The sequence below is a fragment of the Neophocaena asiaeorientalis genome, unplaced genomic scaffold, assembly GCF_003031525.2.
Source record: "Neophocaena asiaeorientalis asiaeorientalis breed wild unplaced genomic scaffold, Neophocaena_asiaeorientalis_V1.1 scaffold198, whole genome shotgun sequence".
NCBI classification, from domain to species: Eukaryota; Metazoa; Chordata; class Mammalia; order Artiodactyla; family Phocoenidae; genus Neophocaena; species Neophocaena asiaeorientalis.
In genome coordinates, this window is record NW_020175221.1 from 7,772,301 (window position 1) to 7,800,161 (window position 27,861).

At 38.6% G+C, this 27,861-nt stretch overlaps 1 protein-coding gene across 1 annotated transcript in view; it reads left to right on the forward strand.

The window, feature by feature from the left end:
- Positions 1–24,443, forward strand: part of CDC20B (cell division cycle 20B) — a 63,252-nt gene extending 38,809 nt beyond the window's left edge. Inside the window, exons 6-12 of the mRNA XM_024765358.1 lie at positions 1,270–1,386; positions 5,592–5,788; positions 6,870–6,964; positions 8,992–9,217; positions 17,636–17,761; positions 18,267–18,384; positions 24,272–24,443. Of these exons, the coding sequence (XP_024621126.1) occupies positions 1,270–1,386; positions 5,592–5,788; positions 6,870–6,964; positions 8,992–9,217; positions 17,636–17,761; positions 18,267–18,384; positions 24,272–24,372 (980 nt within the window). The 3' untranslated portion in view covers positions 24,373–24,443. The remainder of the gene's footprint in view (positions 1–1,269; positions 1,387–5,591; positions 5,789–6,869; positions 6,965–8,991; positions 9,218–17,635; positions 17,762–18,266; positions 18,385–24,271) is intronic.
- Positions 24,444–27,861: the final 3,418 nt, after the last annotated feature.

The following is a 27,861-nucleotide window of genomic DNA, read 5'->3' on the forward strand; positions in this document are numbered from 1 at the left end:
TATTTAGCTTTTCTTTGATTAGAGTTTTGTAGTTTTCCTCGTATAGATCTTGTACATATTTTGTTAGATTTATACCTAAGTTTTTCATTTTTGAGGTACTTATATAAATGGTATTGTGCTTTTAATTTTAAATTCCAGTTGCTTATTGCTGGTATATAAGAAAGCAGTTGACTTTTGTATATTAATCTTATATCTTTCTATAATCACTCATTAGTTCCAGGAGTTTTTTGTTGATTCTTTGGGTATTGCTTTTTTTTTTTTTTAATAGAGAACATGATGTTAGCTTCAGGTGTGCAATGTAATGATATCTTTGTATATATTGCAAAATGATCGCCACAATAAGTCTACTTTACAACTGTCATCAGATAGAGCATCAGATAGATGCTGTACATGCTGTACGTTAAATTCTCATGACATTTATTTTGTAACTGGAAGTTTGTACTTGATTTTTTTTTGAACCTTTATCAGCAGTGCTTGAGTATGTATTTCTAGTACCTTGTAGTTCTGCCCACAACTGCAGGTTTTCATAGCTAACGTTGCAACTATGAGTAACAATCTGGCTTCTTGGTATAGCATTGTGAAGCTCTCATTCTTTTGTTAGAAACCACGTGGTCATAGCACCACAAGTTACCTGGGTGGGGCTCATTTCCTGTTGATCATGTCATTCTCAGTTTGATTACAAGCCAAGTGGTTGGAAAGATGAAAAGACAGTGGCTTGTGGTTTAGGCTTAGTGGGGTCATTTGTTGAGAAGTAAAACTGAGCACAGGATAGAACCTTGAATTCAGATAGTCATGGGTAACACTAGCCAAAAGTAACTCTGTGTGCTCTGGTACAGAAACAGTGAGAGAAAGAGCCAAAATCAATGACTCAACAATCTTATTGACAAAGACTCAGAGTAGGGCTTAGGTCTATTAGATAATTGTTGATGTTATAGATGCATGGATATGTGAACATTACTTTGGTTTTAAAATCTCAAGTGACAGAATAAATATTCAAAGCATGATGTAGTGTCTCTGTGTGCTCCCCACAAAATCTGTCATTACATTTAGGCCTGGTATTCATGTGCTTTTTATTAGAAAATGTCATTGAATATTTTTTAAAAAATTGTTTAAATTAATACTGAAGTCTTTTTCTTCCTTTCCTCCCCCCGCAACTTATAATTCAATTTTATCATGATGACCACTTTATCACCCACTTATCTCTTAATACCTGCAAAGATAAAGATTTTGTTTTCAGGATTATAGTGTAGAACTGTTCATTTCTTGTAGGCTGCAGTGATGGAGTCAGAGATGAATACTTCCACATTCAAAGGTTCAGTGATATAAACTATTCCATACTCCAACCAGAGGTGAAGATTCATCTTACCGCTCTTCGAAATGACTATTGTAAGTTATTGCTTAGATCATGAATTGAAAAGTTGAAATGAAAAAATGTATTCTGTGCTCTGGCATAAACTTGAAATTTTATTCTGGAAGAACCAGATGGCCTTGTGCCTCATGCTTAAATGGTGTACCATCCAAATATGGTTAATATAGTGGTTTTTTCATTGTGGAATTTTCATGTTCAGGAATGGGTATTGTTGGTCTTGGTGAGGCATAAGAACTACACATTATGTTTTACTGTATTAGAATGAAGTGTATACTACCAAACATAAAATAGATAGCTAGTGGGAAGTAGCCGCATAGCACAGGGAGATCAGCTAGGTGGTTTGTGACCACCTAGAGGGGTGGGATAGGGAGGGTGGGAGGGAGGGAGACGCAAGAGGGAAGAGATATGGGAATATATGTATATGTATAACTGATTCACTTTGTTATAAAGCAGAAACTAACAAGCCATTGTAAAGCAACTATACTCCAATAAAGATGTTAAAAAAAAAGAATGAAGTGTATAAATGGTGGCCTGTTCTTATATATTATTTATTTATCTACACTCACAACTTCTATTTTTTATTAAAATTTTTTTTTATTGGAATATAGTTGATTTACAATGTTGTGTTAGTTTCAGGTGTAGAGCAAAGTGAATCTGTTATACATATACATATATCCATTCTTTTTGCTTATATTTTAAACATGGATAAATCTTGTCAAATAACTACATTGGCTCTTTGTCTCTAGCTTCTTCTTATGTCACTAGCTTGTGATCTAGTTGGGAAGATGGGACTAACCCACATTGACCTGCTACCAACATGCCAATGTAGAGTATAAATAATAAATTGTGGGGTTTAAGGAGTTATAAGGACTATAAGTAGTTTGCTGATCTTTGGATTTGTTCAGAAAGGTTTTGTGGAGACATTCAGACTTGAGATGGATCTTAAAAGATGAGTAGGACTTGGAGGAGTGGAAGAGAGAAGATAGAGCATCTTCAGTGGTGTTAGCAGCATGAACAAAGGCAGGATGTTGGTAATTCATGGTAATTAATGGCAATGAAGAGGATACACTGGGGACTAGTGAATAGGAGGTGGTTGCAGATTATGGATATATTTCAAATCCTGATGTAGATTTTTAGATTTGTTGTGGGAATTCTCAACTAGGAGAAATATCAAAGGAAAACTCATGGCAGAGTATGCAGAATGCATTTAGCAGGAGAGCTACCAAAAAATAAGGGACTGTTTTCTTTCCATGAGGAAAACTATATGGGAAGAGGGACAAGTTTAAGATTATTCCACGTTTTGAAGCAGGGGAAGGATGGTGTCACTGAGAAGACAAGTTAGCAGGAGAAGTCATGTGAGGAGGGAAGATTATTCTTGCAATATTACACTTGAGGAGACAGTGAGATATACAAGAGTTTCTGGCAGTTTATTAGAAATGAGGTTTGTAGTTGAAAGAGGGGAAAGGCTAGAGTGTAGGTCAGATGAGTATGATTGAAGTTGAGAGCCCTGGTGAGCTCTCCTGGTGAGGGAGAAAGGAGCAGAGGGAAGAGGTCTGCTTCTCAGGAGCATTCACAGAGAGGAATGAGCGGGAAAAAGCAAAATCATTAAAGGGAGCAGTTCTCCTACCACTCTCCTCCTATACCTCTAAGAGAATTTATTGCCATGACTAATAAAAATTGAAGAATTCATTTCAAGAGATGTTTAAAAAGCACAACACTCATGTTAAAAAAAAGCAAACAAAAACCTTTTGTGCCTACTTCCCCTTCAGGCCATAACCCCTTTTGTCTCCTCCCTTTGACAGCAAAACTTATCAAAAGATGTCTATATTCACAATTTCTTATTTCTCTCCCCATTGTCTTTGAATCCACTTTAGTCAGCTCTTAAATCTCACCATTCCATTGGAACTGCCCTTCCAAACATCACCCAAAACTCTTCATTTCTAAATCCAGCAGTCACTTCTTGGAGCTCATTTACTTAACTCTATCAGCCACATTGGAGACAGTTGGTCATTTCCTCCTGCTTGATATCGCACTGTCTTGGTTTGCCTCCTAACTTTCTGTTCACTCTTTCTTAGTGTTTTTTTTGCTGGTTTCTCTTCCTCTTCTATCTCTCTGCCTCCTAAATTTTGGAATGCACCAAGTCTCATTCCTTGGACATCTTTTCTTTTTGACTTCTATTCTATTTTAGTTGATCTATTGGCTCTCTGGCTATATCTCCTTGTATTATGTTTTTAGTTGTAGCTCTAGGGATTGCAATGCAATCTAAACTTTCTCAGTCTACTTAGAATTACTGTTGCATATTTCACACAATATGTAAAAATCTTGCAGTCACATGTGTCTCCCCAGCCCCCAACTTTTTTGGGAGAGTTACTTTAGTTGTCTATGTTTTAAATCTACATGCATTGAAAACTCCACCATCGTTAAATTTTACTTTAAAGAGCCATACGCATTTGTGTTTTAAATATTTTAAGAGAGAAAAAATTGTCCTTTATATTTACCCAAATATTTACCAATTACAACATTCTCCTTCATTCCTGAAGATCCAAATTTCCCTCATATAATTTCCTTTCAGTCAAAAGCGTCTGTTAGTATTTCTTGCAGATCAGGTCTGTTGGTAAAGACTTCTCTTACCCTTATCATAATATTTTTGCTTGATGTAGAATTCCGGGTTGTCAGATATATTTTTTCAGCACTATAAAGATGTTCCACTGACTTCTGGCCTCTATGGTTTCTGGTGAGAACTCATTTGAAACCTTGCTCTCTTGCTTCCAAGACCTGACTCCAATTACACATATGCTAGATCTGTGGATATTATCCCACAAATCCCTGAGGTTCTGTCCATTTCTTTAACATTTTTTTCCCTCCATGTTCTTTATTTTTTATTTTATTTTTATTTAATTAATTTATTTTTAAAATGTTTTTATTGGAGTATAACTGCTTTACAATGGTGTGTTAGTTTCTGCTTTATAACAAAGTGAATCAGTTATACATATACATATATCCCCATATCTCTTCCCTCTTGCATCTCCCTCCCTCCCACCCTCCCTATCCCACCCTTCTAGCTGGTCACAAAGCACCGAGCTGATCTCCCTGTGCTATGCGACTGCTTCCCACTAGCTATCTATTTTACATTTCCTCCATGTTCTTTAGATTGAATAATTTGAGTTTTCCCTGCACTTACACGATTTGGGGTTAGGCTGAGATGTGTGTGGGTTTATACACTCACAATTAGAGGATGCCTTTCTGTGGCTCCCCTCCCATCCCTCCCAGGCTTTCTCCTCACACTTTGGCCATTTCAGGCTCCTTTCTCTGGTTTCTTTGACTAGCGACATGGTGGGCTTTCTGTCAGAGTTTGAGCTGCTGGTGTTACTCCATGATTGGGGCCCACCCTCAGGGTAAAGCCGTGTGAAGAAAAAAATGGAAAACTCACCCCTGGGCAGGTTGCTTCTCCAAGTTTTCACTCCCTTACTTGGTTTACCTGCTTTTGCTGATTTTCCAGAGTTCTCAGGTATTTGTTTTTTGAATTTTGTTCAGAGTTTGTAGTTTGCATCAGTGGGAAGGATGAGTTATAGGGGATTAGACTGCTCTAGTGAAACTGGTTTGCTTCATAGTTTTGTACTGATATGTGTCAATCAGGATAGGAGTTTCTGTCTTATAAGAAATAAGATAGGGTACAGTTTAATATGTGGTCATACAAATATGGTTTCTCTGAGCAGTCATATGATTTTTATAGAGTAAGATAGAGAATACTACTAAGAACTTCTAGATATCATAAATAAGCCAGAGATCACCTCTTCTAGATATACTGTAATTGGGTTGCCTTTTGATTAGCAATGATGGTGTCATCTCCCATATGTATATTCTAGGTCTGAGGATGTCTCCATAAGAATTACATACTTTAAAATTTTAATGATCTGTTAGATGAAATCCATTTATATTTATAATGGTAGATGAAACTGCCAAGTTTTCTAAATGCCTCTAAATAAGTATATAAGAGCATAAATGGTAAGTGTTATTGCTTATTACACTGTGTATCTTGATACAAGATTCTATTCCAGCTTTCATTTTTGAACTTCTCATGGTCTGCTTGGATCCATGATTCTGTTTTCCAGCCGACCATAAGGAAGTTATCAATCTTTCTCCTCTACCTATAAATAAAGTTATTTGAAAATATTTTTATTTGGCTGTATAATCACCCTAATTTGAAATGCTTTTCTTATAGATCTGAATATCCTAGACTGGAATTTGCAAAATCTTGTTGCTATAGCCCTTGGATCTTCTGTATACATCTGGAACGGGGATAATCACAATAGGATTGAAAATATAGACTTAAGTGTCACTTGTAACTATATATCTTCTGTGTCCTGGACAAAAGAGGGAACCTGCCTGGCAGTTGGCACCAGCGAGGGAGAAGTGCAAGTACTGGTCAGCTTTTTGTTTCTCATAATGTGTTCTGTATAGTTGCCAGATAACTAAGATTGACTTTTAATAACAGCTTATTATAAAATAAAGAAACTATAGTAGATGTGGTACTTGAAGCTATGAGGAGTAAGAGGATATACCATTTTGGGTCTTTTCTGAATGGTGTTTAATGAGGATGTAGGGATACTCTGCTTAGTTTTCTCACACAAGCTTTCTTTCGGTCACATTTCCTTTTTTCGCCCCCGTTCTTTCTGTCGGACTAAAGTTGGACTTAGGAGATCCCCAGTTTTAGGACTTTGGAGAGAAGAAAATAACCTTCCAGTCTTCCTTTCTCACCTTAAGCCATGATCAGGAGTAGAGTTACTTAAAATGAGTGAATTTTTTTTCTAGTAGGCTCTCTGAAATAGGAGCTTACCAAGTTTCCATCAATCTGTCTAATTTCTCATGTACCATTATTGTTATTGTTGTTTATTAGCAATAGTGTAAACAGTATCGCTCAGGTGTTCAATGACTTTGGAGGGTCACAGATGGCTGTACTGTTTTCTCATCTCTGTAATGATACTGGATACTATGAGGGTTATGTCATGATTTCTTCTTATGCCAAAGTTCTCATTCCTAATATGGGTCAGAATATCATTGATAGCTGGCAGAAAAGGAGTCTCTTAGCAGTAAATAGAATTCCTGACTTTACAAAGTGTCTAGGCACTCAAATTTTATTTGTTGATAACTATAGGTGAATTTCCAGGTTTGGAATTCCCACAGTTTGAAGGAACTGGAAGTGTCATAGTGATTCTCAACCCTTTGCAGCCCATTGACTTCACCTGGAGAACTTTAAAATAAATGCCATATCCCCAGGCTCTTACTCCCACCATTAAATCAGAATGGCTAGCACGCATAGCCTGCTCCCTCAATGATCCTAATATGCAGACAGCATTGAAAACTGCTGACTAGGGTTAGAGGTGCCGAACTTTCACTTAGCATAAGGACTGGCTATATCAACACTAGTTGGCTATCAGGCCTTTGAGAAGACCGTGGGTTGTGAAAATGCTACATAACCGTGCTTGTTCATTTTTTTCAGTTATGGGATGTGGTCACTAAAAAGCGACAGAGAAATATGCTTGGTCATTTGTCAGTAGTTGGGGCTCTAAGCTGGAATAACTACATCCTTAGCAGGTGAGCAGTGTCTTACTGGAACCAATTATATTTGCATCACCAATTGACTATGGGTGCTGAGTGAACAGAACTACAATATTTAAAACCAAAACCAAAGTAAAACAAGGCAGACATGATTAGTAACAGTTATGATTCTACCTGTCAGGTATTCAGACCTGGTGCTATAAGAGGTCCAGTGGCCACGTGTACCATGGTGGCGCTGTGCCTAAAGCATGTACTCATACTGAGATGTGACGTTCAGGATTCATTAGATTGTTCAGATAAAATGTAAAACTCTGTTTAAGCAAAAAGTTTCTCTGTACCAAGTAATACCTACTAGAGGGATATGTTTTTGAAATGGGTATTTATTGATATCAGTATCACTAATTTGGAATATGTTAAGCTTTCTGGGGGGCACATTTCCAATTCACAGACCCACAGAGGTTAGAGCTGGAAGGAACCTCATAGATTAACCAGTTCAGTGATTCTCAGACTTGAGAGTGTGTCAGAATCCCTGGAGGACTCCTCAAAACCCAGGTTGCTGCTCTCACTCTGGGAATTTCTGATTCAGTAGGTCTGAGGTGTGCTGATAATATGCATTTCTAATTTCCCAAGTGATGCTGACACTTTATCACTTTTGAGAACTACTGATTTAGTCATCTAACTGCTTCTTTTTGACCAGGAACGTTAAGCGACTTGTCCCTGTGAGCCTACATAATTGGTCTAAATACGTATTTAATAACAGTCATTCATCTTCATACTGTATTTCTTAAAGTAGATTTAAATTTAAATAAAATTTGAAGCCTTTTACAATTTCTTTAAGTAGCACAGATGTAAATTTGATATTTTAATACCTTGTGATTATAGGCCAGACTTAAAACTACTTAAGCAAATTGCTCTTATATAAACCTAAATATTTACCCTGTGAAGTTGTTGTACTCTGGTCAATTCTATACTCGAGTTCCTTTTACAATCTATTTACATTGCTTAAGTTTAGTTTCATTATCCGTGAGGAACATGAACAAACACTTTCTTACAATCATAGCAGCTAACATTTTAGAATACTCTGTGCCAGGCAATGCGCTAACTCTTTAGGTGTGTAATCACGTTTTAATCCCTGCAATGACATTATAAAGTGGTTTATATCCCCCCACCCTCTTTTTCTGAGGAGTAAACTGAGACACCAGCCTGAGGTCACATGGTTAACGTAAGGGGAAGAGTCAGGCTTTGAACCAGGTGGTCTGGCCACAGAGTCCATACTGTTCATCAAAATGCTATCTGGGCTGTGCCTAAGTAGTTTTTAAAAATCTGATACTGCACTTTGAGAAACTTCAGAAATAATTGTGGGCAGTTATTTACTTTCTCCTTGGAGAAAACTAGTCCAGTAAGAGTTCATTATCTTTGTGAGACAGGACCCTTATCATCATTTGGATCCAAATCACTGAGAGTGGAGACATTATCCAGTGATTTTGAATCATATTGCAGTTTGCTGTGACATTCAGATAGTTTTATGTTCTTTTTAGATATTAGTAGCATGAGCAAACTAATAGTAGATCTGTAGATTAATAGAAAAAGGAAATAATACATTTTTATGTCTAACACATATATCATACACATATGCCATTTCATTAAGATAATATGAAATATTCTGAATTCCAGAAAAGTAATATTTCCTGGGTTCAGTACATAAACTACTATCTGGGAAAATATGATAATCTTCTAAATTTATTTTTTCCATGCCTGCATTAAAGCCATTAAAGTTAAAGCCATTAACTTTAAAGCATCATATTAAAGCCATTAGAGTTATCTATCAAAATATATCTTTTAAATATCCAGTTTTGAAACTCTGCCAAGCAAATCTATTTCACTTGTGGGAAGAATCACCCAGGCAGAATACTCCATCCTTATTAACTCAAGAAATGTCTATGCTTTGAATCTGTCCTAAGGGGTCTTTCAGGAGTTTGAACAATACTTTCTTTCATGTTATGCTTATGCAGCATTAGGGCTCAAGTTTTCTGTCCTAAACCTGCCTCTTTACCTCTGAGCAGTGGGTCGAGACTGGGCCGTGTTTATCATCACGATGTTCGGGTAGCCCAGCACCATGTTGGAACTCTTCACCACAAGCAAGCTGTGTGTGCCCTGAAGTGGTCGCCGGGTGGCAGGCTGCTTTCCAGTGGCTGTAGTGACGGACTGCTGACTATATGGCCCCATGATCCAGGTGTGAATGCACAGGGTCACCCGCTAAACGTCATACCCCAACCTACAGCAGTCAAGGTAATAAAAATCCAACAGTTTTGAAAGGTGTGCTTGCGCTGGAGGTTAGTTAAGCATGGGGCATCTGGTGTAAAGTTAGTTAACATATAGTTTTGCTGAAGTGACAAGACAAAAGATCTGCAGAGAGCTGCTTCCTGGAAAGAGCTGCTTACATTCTTCGATGTCTTATCAGAAATACATTGAATTGAACTAAGAGTTTCTGGAGACCTGGGCAAGCCAAACCTTGTGGCAGCTACTACCTGGGGAATCATAAGAACAGGCACTAGTGTAAATACTTTCACACTCACCACCGACTAGCCAACTAGTATAGCAGGAGCAGCAGCAGACTCAGAGGTTGACGTCTGTGTGATTTCTTTCATGATGGAGATTCTAGTTTTGCCAAAACAGCTTGTTTATAGTAAAAGCTAACTGGAAGTAAGGTATTGAAGAAAATGATTGCTAATAAACACAAAGATACTCTCTAAAAAACATAAAAATATTCTATGATGAAACTGGGGTCCATGGGCTCAGGAGAATTTCTCAGCCTTTTCAAATTTTATGCAAAATTTTGTGTTTACTGAGATAGCCCTCTTATCCAGCCCAGTCAGGGGTGTAGCTGAAGGGTTATTTAAAAAAGACTACTAAGGTAGGTAACCATAAGATATGATACATATATATTGCAAATATTTTATTTCAACTGAAAATTAAATTGTACATTTATTCACAATACAAGGTCAAGGTCTTTACTTTGAAGGTAGGTTGACTGATTAGAGTTCTTCACTGTCTTTCTTATATGAACTACAACCATATTTCATTGTTTACATTTTCTATTTATGGTATTTATTCTGGTTATCTATTGTTATGTAACAAATTACCCTAAAACCTAGTGGCTTAACACAACGATTATTTTACTATCTCTTATGGTTTCTTGGGGTCAGACTTTGGGAAAGGCTCTTCTCAGCAGTTCTGGCTCAGGGTCTCTCATGGGATTGTAGTCAGACAGTGACTGAAGGTAAAAGTGCTGGGAGCTGGTGCAGCTGTTGGCTGGCTAGTCATCCTTCCCTCTTCATGTGGTCTCAGAGCTTCTCCACATTGGGTCACTTTGGGCTTCCTCACAACATGGCAGTCTTAAGAGAGTTGGACTTTGTGGCTCAGGGCAACAGGGCCAGTGCTTCAGAGAACAAGGTGAAAGCGGCATCACCTTTTATAACTAATTCCACAAGTCACGCAGTGACACTGTTGGTGCATTCTGTTGTTTGTAAGCCAGTCACAGCCCTCCCAGATTCAAAGGGAGGAGAATGAGATCCCACATATTGATGGAGGATGTTGGTAAAGGGTATGTGGGATGGGAGATTAATTTTTAACTCCAATTAAGCTTAAACTCAGGATGAGATTAATGTACTCATTTGATGCTGGTGTTATAAAAAGTTACAACTATTTGGAAACCTATATCAGCACTTCTGAAGCTTGGAATTTACCTAAAAAAATAATATATGAGAAACAAAAGACATGCCAGAATGTATTTATTATAGTATTCTTTTTAAATTTTATTTATTTTTTATACAGCAGTTTCTTATTAGTCATCAATTTTATACACATCAGTGTATACATGTCAATCACAATCTCCCAATTCATGACACCCCCCACCCCCAATTTCCCCCCTTGGTGTCCTTACATTTGTTCTCTACATCTGTGTCTCTATTTCTGCCCTGTAAACCGGTTCATCTGTACCATTTTTCTAGGTTCCACACAAATGTGTTAATATACGATATTTGTTTTTCTCTTTCTGACTTACTTCACTCTGTATGACAGTCTCTAGATCCATCCGCGTCTCCACAAATGACCCAGTTTTGTTCCTTTTTATGGCTGAGTAATATTCCATTCTATATATATACCACATCTTCTTTATCCATTCCTCTGTCGATGGGCATTTAGGTTGCTTTCATGACCTGGCTATTGTAAATAGTGCTGCAATGAAGGTTGGGGTGCATGTGTCTTTTAGAATTATGGTTTTCTCTGGGTATATGCCCAGGAGTGGGATTGCTGGGTCATATGGTACTTCTATTTTTAGTTTTTTTAAGGAACGTCCATACTCTTCTCCATAGTGGCTGCATCAATTTACATTTCCACCAACAGTCCAAGAGGGTTCTCTTTCCTCCACACCCTCTCCAGCATTTGTTGTCTGTAGATTTTCTGATGATGGCTATTCTGACTGGTGTGAGGTGATACCTCATCGTAGTTTTGATTTGCATTTCTCTAATAATTAGTGATGTTGAGCAGCTTTTCTTGTGCTTCTTGGCCATCTGTATGTCTTCTGTGGAGAAATGTCTATTTAGGTCTTCTGCCCATTTTGGGATTGGATTGTTTGTTTTTTTAATATTGAGCTGCATGAGCAGTTTATATATTTTGGAGGTTGATCCTTTGTCCACTGATTTGTTTGCAAATATTTTCTCCCATTCTGAGGGCTGTCTTTTCATCTCGTTTGTAGTTTCCTTTGATTTGCAAAAGCTTTTAAGTTTCATTAGGTCCCATTTGTTTATTTTTGTTTTAATTTCCGTTACTCTAGGACATGGGTCAGAAAAGATCTTTCTGTAATTTATGTCAAAGAGTGTTCTTCCTATGTTTTCCTTTAAGAGTTTTATAGTGTCTGGTCTTACATTTAGGCCTCTAATCCATTTTGATTTTATTTTTGTGTATGGTGTTAGGGAGTGTTTTAATTTCATTCCTTTACATGTGGCTGTCCAGTTTTCCCAGCACCACTTATTGAAGAGGCTGTCTTTTCTCCATTGCATATCCTTGCCAACTTTGTCATAGCTTAGTTGACCATAGGTGCGTGGGTTTATCTCTGGGCTTTCTATCCTGTTCCATTTACCTATATATCTGTTTTTGTGCCAGTACCATATTGTCTTCATTACTGTAGCTTTGTAGTATAGTCTGAAGTGAGGGAGTCTGATTCCTCCAGCTCCATTTTTTTCCCTCAAGACTGCTTTGGCAATTCGGGGTCTTTTGTGCCTCCATACAAATTTTTTTTTTTCCATACAAATTTTAAGATTTTTTTCTTCTAGTTCTGTAAAAAATACCACTGGTAATTTCATAGGGATTGCACTGAATCTGTAGATTGCTTTGGGTAATATAGTCATTTTCACAATATTGATTCTTCCAATCCAAGAACATGGTATATCTCTCCATCTGTTTGTATCATCTTTAATTTCTTTCATCAGTGTCTTATAGTTTTCTGCATACAGGTCTTTTTTCTCCTTATGTACATTTATTCCTAGTTATTTTATTCTTTTTGTTGCAATGGTAAATAGGAGTGTTTCCTTAATTTCTCTTTTAGATATTTCATCATTAGTGTATAGGAATGCAAGAGATTTCTGTGCATTAAGTTTGTATCCTGCTACTTTACCAAATTCATTGATTAGCTCTAGTAGTTTCCTGGTGACATCTTTAGGATTCTTTATGTATAGTATCATGTCACCTGCAAACAGTGACAGCTTTACTTCTTCTTTTCTGACTTGTATTCCTTTTATTTCTTTTTCTTCTCTGATTACCATGGCTAGGACTTCCAAAACTATGTTGAATAATAGTGGCAAGAGTGGACAACTTTGTCTTGTTCCTGGTCTTAGAGGAAATGCTTTCAGTTTTTCACCATTGAGAATGATGTTTGTTGTGGGTTTGTTATATATGGCCTTTATTATGTTGAGGTAGGTTCCCTCTGTGTCCGGTTTCTGGAGAGTTTTTTTTTATCATAAATGGGTGTTGAATTTTGTCAAAAGCTTTTTATGCATCTATTGGGATGAGCATATGGTTTTTATTCTTCAACTTGTTAATATGGTGTACCACATTGATTTATTTGTGTACATTGAAGAATGCTTGTATCCCTGGGATAAATCCCACTTGATCATGGTGTATGATCCTTTTAATGTCTTGTTGGATTCTGTTTGCTTGTATTTTATTGAGGATTTTTGAATCTATATTCATCAGTGATATTGGTCTGTAATTTTCTTTTTTTGTAGTATTTTTGTCTGGTTTTGGTATCAGGATGATGGTGGCCTCATAGAACGAGTTTGGGAGTGTTCCTTTCTCTGTAATTTTTTGGAAGAGTTTGAGAAGGATGGGTGTTAGTTCTTCTCTAAATGTTTGGTGGAATTCGCCTGTGAAGCCATCTGGTCCTGGACTTTCGTTTGTTGGAAGATTTTAAATCACAGTTTCAATTTCATTACTTGTGATGGGTCTGTTCATATTTTCTGTTTCTTCCTGGGTCAGTCTTGGAGGGATATACCTTTCTAAGAATTTGTCCATTTCTTCCAGGTTGTCCTTTTTATTGGCATAGTGTTGCTTGTAGTAGTCTCTTAGGATGCTTTGTATTTCTGCGGTGTCCATTGTAACTTCTCCTTTTTCATTTCTAATTTTTTTGATTTGAGTCCTCTCTGTCTTTTTCGTGATGAGTCTGGCTAATGGTTTCTCAATTTTGTTTATCTTCTCCAAGAACCATCTTTTAGTTTTATTGATCTTTGCTATTGTTTTCTTTGTTTCTATTTCATTTATTTCTGCTCTGATCTTTATGATTTCTTTCCTTCTACTAACTTTGGGTGTTGTTTGTTCTTCTTTCTCTAGTTCCTTTAGGTGTAAGGTTAGATTGTTTATTTGAGATTTTTCTTGTTTCTTGAGGTGTGCTTGTATTGCTATAAACTTCCCTCTTAGAACAGTTTTTGCTGCGTCCCATAGGTTTTGGATTATTGTATTTTCGTTGTAATTTTTCTCTAGGTATATTTTGATTTCCTCTTTGTTCTTCAGTGATCTCTTGCTTATTTAGTAATGTATTGTTTAGCCTCCATGTGTTTGTGTTTTTTACATTATTTTCCCTGAATTGATTTCTAATCTCATAACATTGTGGTTGGAAAAGATGCTTGATATCATTTCAATTTTCTTAAATTTACTGAGGCTTGCTTTGTGACTCAAGATGTGATCTATCCTGGAGAATGTTCCATGTGCACTTGAGAAGAAAGTGTAATCTGCTCTTTTTGGATGGAATGTCCTATAAATATCTATCTGGTCTATTATGTCATTTAAAGCTTGTGTTTCCTTATTAATTTTCTATGTGGGTGATCTGTCCATTGGTGTAAGTGAGGTGTTAAAGTCCCCCACAATTACTGTGTTACTGTCGATTTCCTCTTTTATAGATGTTAGCAGTTGCCTTATGTATTGAGGTACACCTGTGTTGGGTGCATATATATTTACAATTGTTATATCTTCTTCTTGGATTGATCCCTTGATCATTATGTGGTGTCCTTCCTTTTCTCTTGTAACATTCTTTATTTTAACGTCTATTTTATCTGATATGAGTATTGCTACTCCAGCTTTCTTCTGATTTCCATTTGCATGGAATATCTTCTTCCATCCCCCCACTTTCCGTCTGTATGTGTCCCTAGGTCTGAAGTGGGTCTCTTGTAGACAGCATATATATGGGTGTTGTTTTTGTATCCATTCAGCAAGCCTGTGTCTTTTGGTTGGAGCATTTAATCCATTCATGTTTAAGGTAATTATCAATATGTATGTTCCTGTTACCATTTTCTTAATTGTTATGTGTTTGTTTTTGTAGGTCCTTTTCTTCTCTTGTGTTTCCCACTTAGAGAAGTTCCTTTAGCATTTGTTGTCGAGCTGGTTTGGTGTGCTGAATTCTCTTAGCTTTTGCTTGTTCATAAAGCTTCTGATTTCTCCGTTGAATATGAATGAGATCCTTGATGGGTAGAGTAATCTTGGCTGTAGGTTATTCCCTTTCATCACTTTAAATATATTGTGCCATGTGCCACTCCCTTCTGACTTGTAGAGTTTCTACTGAGAAATCAGCTGTTAACCTTATGGGAGTTCCCTTGTATGTTATTTGTCGTTTTTCTCTTGTTGCTTTCAATAATTTTTCTTTGTCTTTAATTTTTGTCAGTTTGATTACTCTGTGTCTCAGCATGTTTCCCCTTGGGTTTGTGCTGCCTGGGGCTCTCTGTGCTTCCTGGACTTGGGTGGCTATTTCCTTTCCCATGTTAGGGAATTTTCGACTATAATCTCTTCAAATATTTTCTCGGGTCTTTCTCTCTCTCTTCTCCTTCTTGGACCCCTATAATGCAAATGTTGTTTAATTTTGTCCCAGAGGTCTCTTAGGCTGTCTTCATTTCTTTTCATTCTTTTTTCTGTATCCTGTTCCACAGCAGTGAATTCCACCATTCTGTCTTCCAGGTCACTTATAGGTTCTTCTGTCTCAGTTATTCTGCTATTGATTCCTTGTAGTATATTTTTCATTTCAGTTATTGTATTGTTCATCTCTGTTTGTTTGTTCCTTAATTCTTATAGGTGTTTGTTCCTTAATTATTCTGGGTCATTGTTAAACATTTCTTGAATCTTCTCGATCTTTGCCTCCATTCTTTTTCCGAGGTCCTGGATCATCTTCACTATCATTATTCTGAAAAATTTTTTCTGGTTGCCTATCTCTACTTCATTTTGTTGTTTTTCTGGGGTTTTATCTTGTTCCTTCATCTGGTACATAATCCTCTGCCTTTTCATTTTGTCTATCTTTCTGTGAATTTGGTTTTGTTCCACAGGCTGCAGAATTGTAGCTTTTCTTGCTTCTGCTGTCTGCCCTCTGATGGACGAGGCTATCTAAGAGGCTTGTGCAAGCTTCCTGATGGGAGGGACTGGTGGTGGGTAGAGCTGGGTGTTGCTCTGGTGGGCAGAGCTCAGTAAAACTTTAATCTGCTTGTCTGCTGATGGGTGGGGTTGGGTTCCCTCCCTGATGGTTGTTTGGCCTGAGGCAACCCAACACTGGAGCCTACCTGGCTCTTTGGTGGGGCTAATGGCCAATTCTGGGAGGACTCATGCCAAGGAGTACTTCCCAGAACTTCTGCTGCCACTGTCCTTGTCCCCGTGGTGAGCCACAGCCACCCCCTGCCTCTACAGGAGACCCTCCAACACTAGCAGGTCAGTCTGGTTCAATCTCCTATGGGGTCACTGCTCCTTCCCCTGGGTCCCGATGTGCACACTACTTAGTGTGTGCCCTCCAAGAGTGGAGTCTCTGTGTCCCCCAGTCCTGTCAAAGTCCTGCAATCAAATCCCACTAGCCTTCAAAGTCTGATTCTCTAGGAATTCCTCCTCCCATTGCCAGACCCCCAGGTTAGGAAGCCTGACCTGGGGCTCAGAACCTTCACTCCAGTGGGTTGACTTCTGTGGTATAATTGTTCTGCAGTTTGTGAGTCACCCCCTCAGCAGCTATGGGATTTGATTTTACTGTGATTGTGCCCCTCGTACCATCTCATTGTAGTTTCTCCTTTGTCTTTGGATGTGGGGTATCTTTTTGGTGAGTTCCAATGTCTTCCTATCGATGATTGTTCATCAGTTAGTTGTGATTCCAGTGCTCTCACAAGAGGGAGTGAGCGCACATCCTTCTACTCCACCATCTTGAACCCTATTAAAGTATTCTTTATAAAAACAAACAACAAAAACACAATCCCCCCAAATCCACTTCTTTTCAAAAAACTCAGCCCAAGCCAATGCAAACCAAACCAAAATAAGATAAAAAATCAACCTGAGTCCAGAATTAGAACAAACATTAATTAGAGTATAATAACGTGATGGAATATTGTGGGATTACTAAAAATGATAACTATGAAAAATAAACATGGAAAGCCATATAATAAGTGAAAACAACAGAAAAATAAAATAGTATATACATCATGCTTAGTACTTTATAAAATACTTTTACATATAGAAGATAATATGTAAAAATGAGAATAGTTGCCAGGATGATTGATAAGGATATACAGATAAATATGACTGAAATATTTGTTAAAATGTTTTTTAAAGTTACTGTTACTAGTCATTTCAATTATCAATATAAATGTATAATATTAAATTCTGTTTTTCAGAATTAACAATAACAATTTATAACTAAAGAAAAGGCAATTTTATTTTCTAAAATGTATTAAGATTTGAAATACATGAGATTTTCTTGTGTTGTGAGTAAGCATGTATAGCTCTCCATTCTTTTCTATTCCCTCTCTGACATAGAACCTAAGGACACAGGTAGACAAACCAGAGGAAGACTGTATTTTATAACCAGATGCTAGGGGCACATGTCAACTCTTACAGCAGCAGATTTTTGCCCCAGAGGATGTGTTGAATGAAGCTTTTCAAACATATTATTGTGTGGCTTTTCTATGTTTAAAATATTTGCAATTGTTATCTAAATTTGAAGAAGGCACCAATATGTGATTTCTAGTCCCTGAGAAGTAATCTCTGGAGAGTAAAGTAGCTCTTGCCTTTGGATCAGAGGTCCTGGAAATCTGCCACAGGGACAGAGCTCTGGAGCTTCTGCTTATATGCGTGCAGCTCATTCATGAGTTCACCTTCTCCAAAGCTGACCTGCCTGTGTGATTATTTGGAACTTTAAAGGCCATGGATTGGTGTCCCTGGCAGTCTGAAATCCTCGCTGTTGGAGGAGGAATGAAGGATGGACACTTACACATCCTGGACATCAATACTGAGCAGAGCATCCAGACCCCAAGCACAAACTCACAGGTAAATGTCTCTCAGGGAGTTTACCTTCATTCTGGTCTTCTAGAATCTTGTGAAAATAACTTATGATAGAGCATAGGACCCAAACACACCTCTCTTTACCTGCTAAGTCTACAGGAATTTCAGTTCTTAAGAGTTTCTTTTTGTAAAACCTTCTTCATCTGTGAGTTGAAAGTTAATTTAACTTGTGTGTCCTTTCTTTTTCATTTCCCTTCTTTCTCAGCACTGCTTTGACTGAGAAACTTGAGAGTAGTCTGACTGTTCCTGGACAGTGATCATAGCCCACTTCAGTTCATAGGTTCATTGTGCCTAAGCCTATTTGTATATTTAGTCTTTTGTTGCCTTGGGATAAACTTTCCTAGAACTAACATAATTCCTCTAATAACCTAACCCCACATATGGACTGGAGGATAGATGTGGACAGAGCACACTGCCTAGAATCAGTTTAAAATGCATTCAGTGAATCAGAAATTGCCGTAATTCTATATTTTGGGGGTCATTATTACAGATTTGTTCCCTAATCTGGCTACCTAAGACAAAGGAGATTGCAACTGGCCAAGGGTCTCCTAAGAATGATGTGACTGTGTGGTCCTGTCCTGCTCTGGCCAGGTCACGTGGCTTTTTTGGTAAGTAAATAGGTAAGTAAAATTCCATGTCCCTATTGCAAAGTAAGCTGCTACTGGTGGAAAAATCCATGAACGGAAGATTTTCTCCTTCTGGTTCTTTGAAGTATATATTTTATCAGAGGAAAAAGCCCTACACCCACCACACCTCTGGTGTGAGTGTTTCTGAATTTGCTTGTTCGTCACTTATAACTGTCATGTCTTCTTGCATTTGTGTATGCAGTGATGATTGTGGACAGTTTTCAAAATGTGTTTCCGAACTCTGGAGTTAGCATTATGACTCATCTTACCCTATTTTGCAGAAGAACCAGCAGAGCTGAAATGTATGGGAGATAAGGAAGTATGAAAAGGGTGAGACATTGTTGTATGTGGGGAGACCACTCCAGACTGTGAGACTCTGGGGAGCCTCTGCCCTTTCAAGGCAGACTGCTGTTCTTTGTCAGCGTAGTTCTGTAAATGTTTATTGGTTACTTCTTGAGAGCAAGACCCCATGATGGAGAACAAGACCCAGGCCTTGTCCTCAAGAACCTTAAATGCTCTTTGGTGCAATCTGAAATGTTAAAGGGGGCTGAGGGAAATAGGGAGACAGAAGTGTTGGCTAATGAAGGAACAGAGCACTGGCATCCAGTCTCTTGTAGACCTCTGATTACATATTCTATCTTCTTCCTCTTGCCACTCAACTTGTCTTCTGGTCATCCCTGGAAGTTATTTATTCAACATTTATTTATTTAGCATCTACTATGTGCCAGGCACTTTCTATGGCACTGGGAATACACAGGTGAACCAGACAGACAATATCCTTGCCCTCATGGATCTCACACTTTTGTGGGAGCAGACAGACAAAAACCAAATATATACAATATTAGGTAGTGATAATACCATGACTCTCTTTGGAGAGTCTGAGAATGTTATTGGCCACAACAAAACATCCTTAACAGAAAGACTTCCTGCTTCTGCAGTCAGGCTGGCTGGAGCTCAGTTTAGCCTCAAAATGAGTATATATCCTTCAGCTGTTATACTGTGTGACTAGGTGAATAAAAATACAGGCATGGTACAGCCACTGTGGAGAACAGTATGTAGGTTCCTTAAAAAATTAAAATAGAACTACCATACAACGCAGCAATCCCACTACTGGGCATATACCCTGAGAAAACCATAATTCAAAAAAAGTCATGTACCACAATGTTCATTGCAGCTCTATTTACAACAGCCAGGACATGGAAGCAACCTAAGTGTCCGTTGACAGGTGAATGGATAAAGAAGATGTGGCACATATATACAATGGAGTATTACTCGGCCATAAAAAGAAACGAAATTGAGTTATTTGTGGTGAGGTGGATGGACCTAGAGTCTGTCATACAGAGTGAAGTAAGTCAGAAAGAGAAAAACAAATACCATATGCTAACACATATATATGGAATCTTTAAAAAAAAATGGTTCTGAAGAACCTAGGGACAGGTCGGGAATAAAGACGCAGACCTACTAGAGAATGGACTTGAGGACACGGGGAGGGGGAAGGGTAAGCTGGGAAAAAGTGAGAGAGTGGCATGGACATATAAACACTACCAAATGTAAAATAGATAGCTAGTGGGAAGCAGCCGCATAACACAGGGAGATCAGCTCAGTGCTTTGTGACCACCTAGAGGGGTAGGATAGGGAGGGTGGCAGGGAGATGCAAGAGGGAGGAGATATGGGATATATGTGTATGTATAGCTGATTCACTTTGTTATAAAGCTGAAACTAATGCATCATTGTAAAGCCATTATACTCCAATAAAGACGTTAAAAAAAAAAAAATACAGGCAGCTCTTGACAGAGCCACTTCAGTACCAGCATGAGTGCAGGAGAAGCATGAGTTGGTCCTTTGCATATATTTAATCACAATTCACCAGACCTTTTCAGTTTAGAGAAACACTTAAAATCAAGCCTCAAAACCCAGTTCTTTACAAAATTATAATTCCAGCAGCTAGATAGGTCCATCAGCTAGGTGGGAGTACTGATAGATACTTGAACCATTTGCTCATGCTTAGAATAAGGAATGTACTTAGTGTGTTTTTGTTTCTCTATCCTTAATAAGTTATACTTTTCTAGTTTTAATGACTTGTGAATTTTTTTCATCGATATTAGAGAGCTATCCAAAGGTACATTTAACCTTTTCTCCTTCCTTTAAAATGCTTTTGGCTGGAGAAGTTGCAGTTAATTTTGAACTTTTAGACACTAATTTTCATCTCTAACTCAGTAGTTTCTGCTGTGTACGAGATTTCCCCAAAGTGTTTAGCAGGAAGATTGTTTTACAAACACACATCATGTGGTCAGATAAATTTGGAAATTCTGGGTTAAACAAGAACAGTTTTTCTTTCCTAAGAATGTCTCAAAGCCTTTGATACATTATGTGTATTGGGAATCTCCAAGAGGAGTTACAGCATTCTCTGTTTCCCAAATTCATCTGGGAAATCTTTGTATGGGAGCATCTTGAGATTCTTGCTTGGTGAACATGCTTCAGGGGGCACTGCCACATGGCATGGGGCTGCTGAGGTCTTCAGCTTCTATGTGTTTTTACTGTCTGTCAATGTTTCCATTGTGGGTCAAGATCAGCACTGAAAAAAAAAGAAATAGAATGGTATAGAATGGAAAAATGGAAAAGTAGGTATTATTTTGTGAATAACTGTTGTCATAGTTATCAGTACATTTGCATGTCTATGTATGGGGTCACTGCATAGAATGTAGTTTTGACAATGAGTTGTGGTCATAAAGCTGGAAAAAAGCTGTTCTAGATTGTGGTCATGCCCTTAGTAAGTCTCACCCTGTTACCCACAGTCATAATTCTCTGGGGGAAAATTTTAGTTAAAGAGGTCTCACCCACCTGACTACAGAAGAAAGATACCTTATAATTCCCCCTCCTATCCACCCCGCCGAGAGTTGTAATTTCCAAGGTTTGAAACAGTGGTAGGTAACTTTCTAGTCTATAAGTGAGATCTGGCCTTTGACTGGGTTTCATCAGTCCATTGCACATATGTCAGTATGTGGTCTCATTTATGGATGCAGCTGCATAAAGAAAACCAAACTTTGCATGCTTTCAGTGACAGTACTCTTGGCACGTGGAGATGTAAATCCTAAAAGAGGACCTTCATCTGAGATAAGGTGGCATTTCCCACTATCTAGTAAACTGAGATTGTCACTAATGTGAAAAATGTATTTCAAGAATGTTTTTGTTTCCATCCAAATGCCATATTCCTAACAAGTTCTAGAAGCAGCTCTCCATTTTTTAAGTCAAGATATTTTTCAAAGCCTGCTCTACAAAACATTTGGGATTTTTTCCCTGTTATTCCTTTTTTTTTTTTTTGCGGTACGCGGGCCTCTCACTGTTGCGGCCTCTCCCGTTGCGGAGCACAGGCTCCGGACGCACAGACTCAGCAGCCATGGCTCACGGGCCCAGCCGCTCCGCGGCATGTGGGATCTTCCTGGACCGGGGCATGAACCTGTGTCCCCTGCATCGGCAGGTGGACTCTCAACCACTGCGCCACCAGGGAAGCCCCCATTATTCCTTTTTCCACTTTCTCTTCCTCCTTCCTCTTCATCTTAACACACCATAATAAAGAATGAAAGAGTATTTATCACTGATTATATTTATTGAATAGGTTTTTCTTTTTTAGGATTAATTTTAAAGCATTGGTATAATGATCTATATTTTCCTAACTAAATTAAGTTGCTTTTCATTTATATGGCTCAAATTTAAAAAATTTTAATTTTTAAAAACTAATGGTTACTGGCCTTCATTAGAAAAAGAGATTCTTCTTTGCATTGGATTTGGAGCGTGGTAAACAGTTAAAGCATTGAATTGGATTCTAGTTCTGGCTCTGCCATTAATCAGCTGTGTGACCTTGAACAAATTGCTCGATATTCTTAAGTTTTTTCTTCATCTGTAAAATAAGAAGACGGCATTATATCTATAAATTTAAACATTTTTAATGTACCAACATGCCTAGGGCCAATCCCATGTCTCCTTGGTGGTGTGTCTGTGCGCGTGTGTATGTGTATGTGCGTGTGTGTGTGTGTATGCATGAAGGAGAGCATTGGGAGTTATGTGTTTAGATGGAAAAAGCCCCAAGTATCTAAGAAATATCTCCTTTGGGAGTGGGTTAGTGTATCGGCACTCCTTGCTGTTGAGAATCTTGTGTCAGAGAACAAGATTATTTCTGAAATTCCAGCTCTCAATTGAGTTGTAAGCAGTACTCCTCCTATGAGGGGGTGGCCACCCACCTCATTTGATTTTAGTTGTGCCCCCAAATACCTACCCAGTCAAAAACATATCCAACCTCTTTTTTCCTCTCATCTTCCCAGTCCCAGCTTTCTTTCATGGAGTCAGCTTTGTGGATTTTGGCCTGAAGTTTTTGATTGTGAAAGTTACTGTTGGATTAGGATAGATTTGGAAAGTATTTTCCAAGGAACCCTAGTAGTTTGAGATGTTCAAGTCAAAAGGACTCTGGTGAAATAAGTTTCAGAAATGCTGCCTATTATAGCCTCTTCTTCCAAATATTTCTAATGCATATAGCAGTTTTGAAATAAGGAATCCTGTATAATTTTCTTAACTTGGAGCTTCCAAATTAATGTGAACATTAAAGACTATTTTCATTTTTAATACCTATCAACCTTGTATAGAACTATTGTTCCACAGAGTGTTCTTTGAGAAATGATCAGATAGATAATAGAAAGAGGGTATTGTCTTCAGAATTCCATATGAAAGACTCATGTATGTTTTGTGAGACAGATTTTTGGGTCCTTTTCCATTAAGCTGCATCAGTTTATTTGATTAGTTTCTTTTTTTTCTTTTTTTTTTTTTTTTGCGGTACGCGGGCCTCTCACCATTGTGGCCTCTCCTGTTGCGGAGCACAGGCTCCAGACACGCAGGCTCAGCGGCCATGGCTCACGGGCCCAGCCGCTCCGCGGCATGTGGAATCCTCCCAGACCAGGGCACAAACCCGCGTCCCCTGCATCGGCAGGCAGACTCTCAACCACTGCGCCACCAGGGAAGCCCTTGATTAGTTTCTTGAAACCAAGATCCCAAAAGGATGACTTTCAGGGCAGGATAAGAAGAGAGATAGAGTGTGTGGTAGGAGCACAGCCATGGTAATCCCTGGGTGTTGGTGGGTTAGAGAAGATAGAACTAATAATGGTATAAGGCACGAGGGGTGTGGTGAGCTAAAAACTGGTCCACGTCAAAGCTATCCACGTCAAATCCCAGAAACCTGTGAGTGTGACTTTATTTGGTGAAAGGGTTTTTGCAGATGTAATTAAGTTGAAGATTTTGAGATGAGATCATTCTGGGTTATCAAGATGGGCCCTAAATGTAATGGCAAGTGTCCTTATAAGAGGCACATAGAGGAGAACAGACACACAGAATCAGAGATGATGTGACCACAGAATCAGAGATGATGTGCCCACAGAAGCAGTGATTAGAGTGATGTGGCTACAATTTGGGGATGGCCAATGACTGCCAGAAGTAGAAGAGGCAGGAAATAGAATCTCCCCTGCTTGCCAAATCCTTGATTTTGGACTTCTGGTCTGTGAGAGAATAAATTTCCGTTGTCTTTAGCCGTGCAGTTTGTGGTAATTTCTTACAGCAGCCTTAGGGAACCAAAACAAGGGGGAAGAGCCCTGAAGGGCAACAGTGAAGCAAAACCGTAGCCACTTTAGGGTGTTACCCAGAGCCCTCCCTGACTGGTGTTTTCCATGGCAAAGGCACAGTGGGAGCGCCAGCCCCGAATGTGGCAGGGGTTTGGAGAAGCCCTTTATCCTGTATGGGATTCCTGGTCCCAGCTTAGGTTGCTTCCCTGTCCTCAGCAACAGCCCTTGACATGTGGAACGTGAGCTGTCTGTCCTTCTTCCCACAGGCCACCGAGGCAGAGTGCTGCACCTGGCTTTGAGTCCAGACCAGACCCGGGTTTTTTCTGCCGCAGCTGATGGCACGGCCTGTGTGTGGAATTGCTGCTAGTCACTCAGCCCCTCTCAGCTTCAGCTTCCTGATTTCTATGTGAGAATAATGATGTTGGCCTTGCCTTCTCCATGGTGTTGTCATGAGGCTCAAACAAGATGACGTGCTTTTCCTGAGGTGAATGCCTGTTCTCCTGACCTTCCTTCTCAGGTTACTTTACTTGCTCTGCTACGTTCCATTGCATTTCCCAGACACCGTCTTTGACTCTATGCTTCTCTCTCTGATTTCCTCCTCCTCTTCCCCTTTTCTTCTTCTTCTCTCTCTGTCTTTTCCTCGTTAGAGGTGCATTTTCACTGCTATAGTCACAAGACTATCTACAGCAAAGATTTCTAAACGCTTCTTTGTCACTCGACTTTTCTCCCAAGTTCCAGCCTCATACTTGTCTGTCTCTGGATATTTCTTTTCTGAGATACTTTTTTGTCTTTAGCTCAAACTCAATACATTAAAAACACAACTTATTCACTTGCAAAACATTGATTAAAGTGCTACTCTATGTTAAGCATGCATATTATTTCCTCTCAAAAAGAGGACTTCTGTGGGACTCCCTATTCTCTTATCATCTTTATCCTGGTCCATTACTCAGGGAGCCTCCTGGTTATTCAGTTTACCCCTTGTTCTCTGTTTGTTGTTTTACCCTAGTAATGCCCTGCATACCTGATGACCAGTTTGTGGTAATTGCCTTCTAACTGGCTTCCTGTCTTTATTCTTCGTGGGTCTCCACGTTACCGCTAGGTTACATTTCTAAAATCATCATGCTGGTCCTCCCGTCCCCTGCGCATAGACTCTCAATGACTCCCATGACCTAACCCCCTAGGCCTCCACCTTGGAGTCCTGAGCCCAGAACCTGAAGTTGGGGACCTGTACCAGTTATGGCTCTGCCGTAAACTTGCTGAGTGACCTTGGGTATGTCACAACATTTGCAAGAATAGGAATTTGGATTTGATAACTGCTAAGGTTTCTTCAAGCTTGATCAGGCCACTGTTCTATCTTTTTCTTGCGATACGCGGGCCTCTCACTGCTGTGGCCTCTCCTGTTGCAGAGCACAAGCTCCGGACACGCAGGCCCAGCGGCCATGGCTCACAGGCCCAGCCGCTCCGCGGCACACGGGATCTTCCCGAACCGGGCCACGAACCCGTGTCCCCTGCATCAGCAGGCGGACTCCCAACCACTGCGCCACCAGGGAAGCCCTGTTCTATCTTTTTAACGTTAATCCTCACTCCCTCCTGTGTTAACCCTGGGCTAAGTCTTGTGATTTCCTGCCCTATGCTTTTGTTAGACCTCTTCTTTCTAGTCTGGAATTCCTGCTCCTCTCTTCTTTTGCTTTGCACCTTCACATAAGTTCTGACCTCTCCAGGAAGTGTTTTGAAATGATGTTACCTGGCTTTAACTCTTGGCATCAGTCTGTATCACCTACTTTGTGTTAATATAACTATTCTAGTGGTTTTAAAAAAATCTTTTATTACTATGTGAATCTTTGTTTATCTAAGTTTTAACATGCTTATTTCTTCCGGACAATTTGATTGAGGAGTTGAGGGATATTGGCCTTGCCTTCTCCATGGTGTTGTCATGAGGCTCAAACAAGATGACGTGCTTTTAAGTGTCAAGATGTTATATTTTTTAGTGTCCTTTGGAATGTTTTGTATGTGTCAGCTAACATATGTTGATTAATTTATTTACTTTGTCATAAATGGTTTTTACCAATACATACACACTCCCTTAATACCCCTCCTCAAAAAAAAAAAAACCAAATAAAAGCCTTGATAATTGAAAAGTGGAATAGTAAATACAAGGGGTGTTAGGACTCTCCTGACAAGTTGCCATACATTCTGTTCTTTTCCCTGTTTTTAAACTCAGAAAATCTGCTTGGTAGTGCTAGTAATTTTTACCTTATAAAATTTTAGGTCACCAAAAGCTGCAAATATGCTACATTCCCACAATACACACTCTTCTTCTTTAAGAAAATGGGTTTCATTTGATCTTCTTATTTAGCCAGGTATAAACTATAAGAAAAAGTTTAGCAGGGAAAGGAGCAAAATGGTGAGGCCACTTCCAGTGTCCCCCATCATTCTGACGTGGTTACTTCTATCTTAACAATCTCATGGCACTATGACATGACCAAAGATCACTTCTCTCAATTAATACTGGTGTGTGAACTAGGCTCTCATTTAAGAAAAACAGCAATATATCTTTTACTACTGTTAGTTTTGGTGGAAGTCTGGAATATGGTTTCAGTAAAGAAAAAAATGAACTTACAGATAATACACAAAACAGAAGCCTCTGCTACAAAAATTTTGTAATATAAAACTTTTATTGACTAATAAGTCATATAAAGCACATACATCTTAAGTGTACAGCTCAGTGAGTGTTTAATTTATGAATAAGATCATGATCATATGAATAAATCATCCAGATCAAGATGTGAACATTTCTTTCACCCCCAAAGACTACTTTGTGTCCACTCAGTCAATACCCCTCCATTATTCTGACCTCGGTCACCATGAATTAGTTTTGCCTCATGCCAACCTTCAGATAAGTGTAATCATACCGTAAATAGTCTTTCTTTTTTTTTTTTTTTTTTTTTTGGGTCTGGTTTCTTTTACTCACCCTTAGATTTGTAAGAGTAATTCATATTGTTGCATTCATGCATGACACAGGCATGTAGTTTGGTCTTTTTCACTGCTGTGTAATATTCCATTGTATATACAACAATTGTTTATCCATTTTATTATGAATGGATATTTGAGTTATTTTCAATTTTGACTTTTGAGAATAGAGCTGCTATGGACATCCTCAAACATGTATTTGGTGGAAAAAAAGCCCTCATTTCTGTTTGGTATATACCCAGGAGTAGAATTGTTAGGTCATAGCATATGTGTTCATTGAGTTTTAATAGACACTGCCACTTTTCCTAAGAAAAGCTCTACCAATTTACACTTCTACCATAAATGAACAAGGGTTTCATACAACTCTTTTTAAGTGGACTTCAAAATCTGTAATAAAAAAAAAAATCTGTAATAAATGTTGCCAGTAGGGAATACACCATCCATCCTCTTATTGCTATTAAAATTCTAATTAGGGATTATAGTAGGCATCTAAAATATCCTCTTAGAGCATCTCTTTTAGATATCAGCATGAGACTTCACTTTCTAATATAGGGGTTCTCATCCCCAGCTACATATTAAAATCATTGGGGAGCTTATAAAAAGAATACTTTGTCTTGGTTCTCATCAAGTTAAATAAAAATTTCTAAGGGTGAGACCTGAGCATTGGTCATTTTAAAGAGCCTGGTAAGTCTAATGGGCAGCCATGGTTGAAAACCAAAGGACCAGTATTCTGGTCAGTCTTTAAGCTATGTTCCTTCATTTGTTTTAAGAAGCTGTCTCTTAGTGTTGCTGTATGTTCTTAGTTTGGATATACTGTGTGTGTGTGTATGTATATGTTTATGTATGTATACATGCACACACATATAAGATTTATATTCCAAAGGGA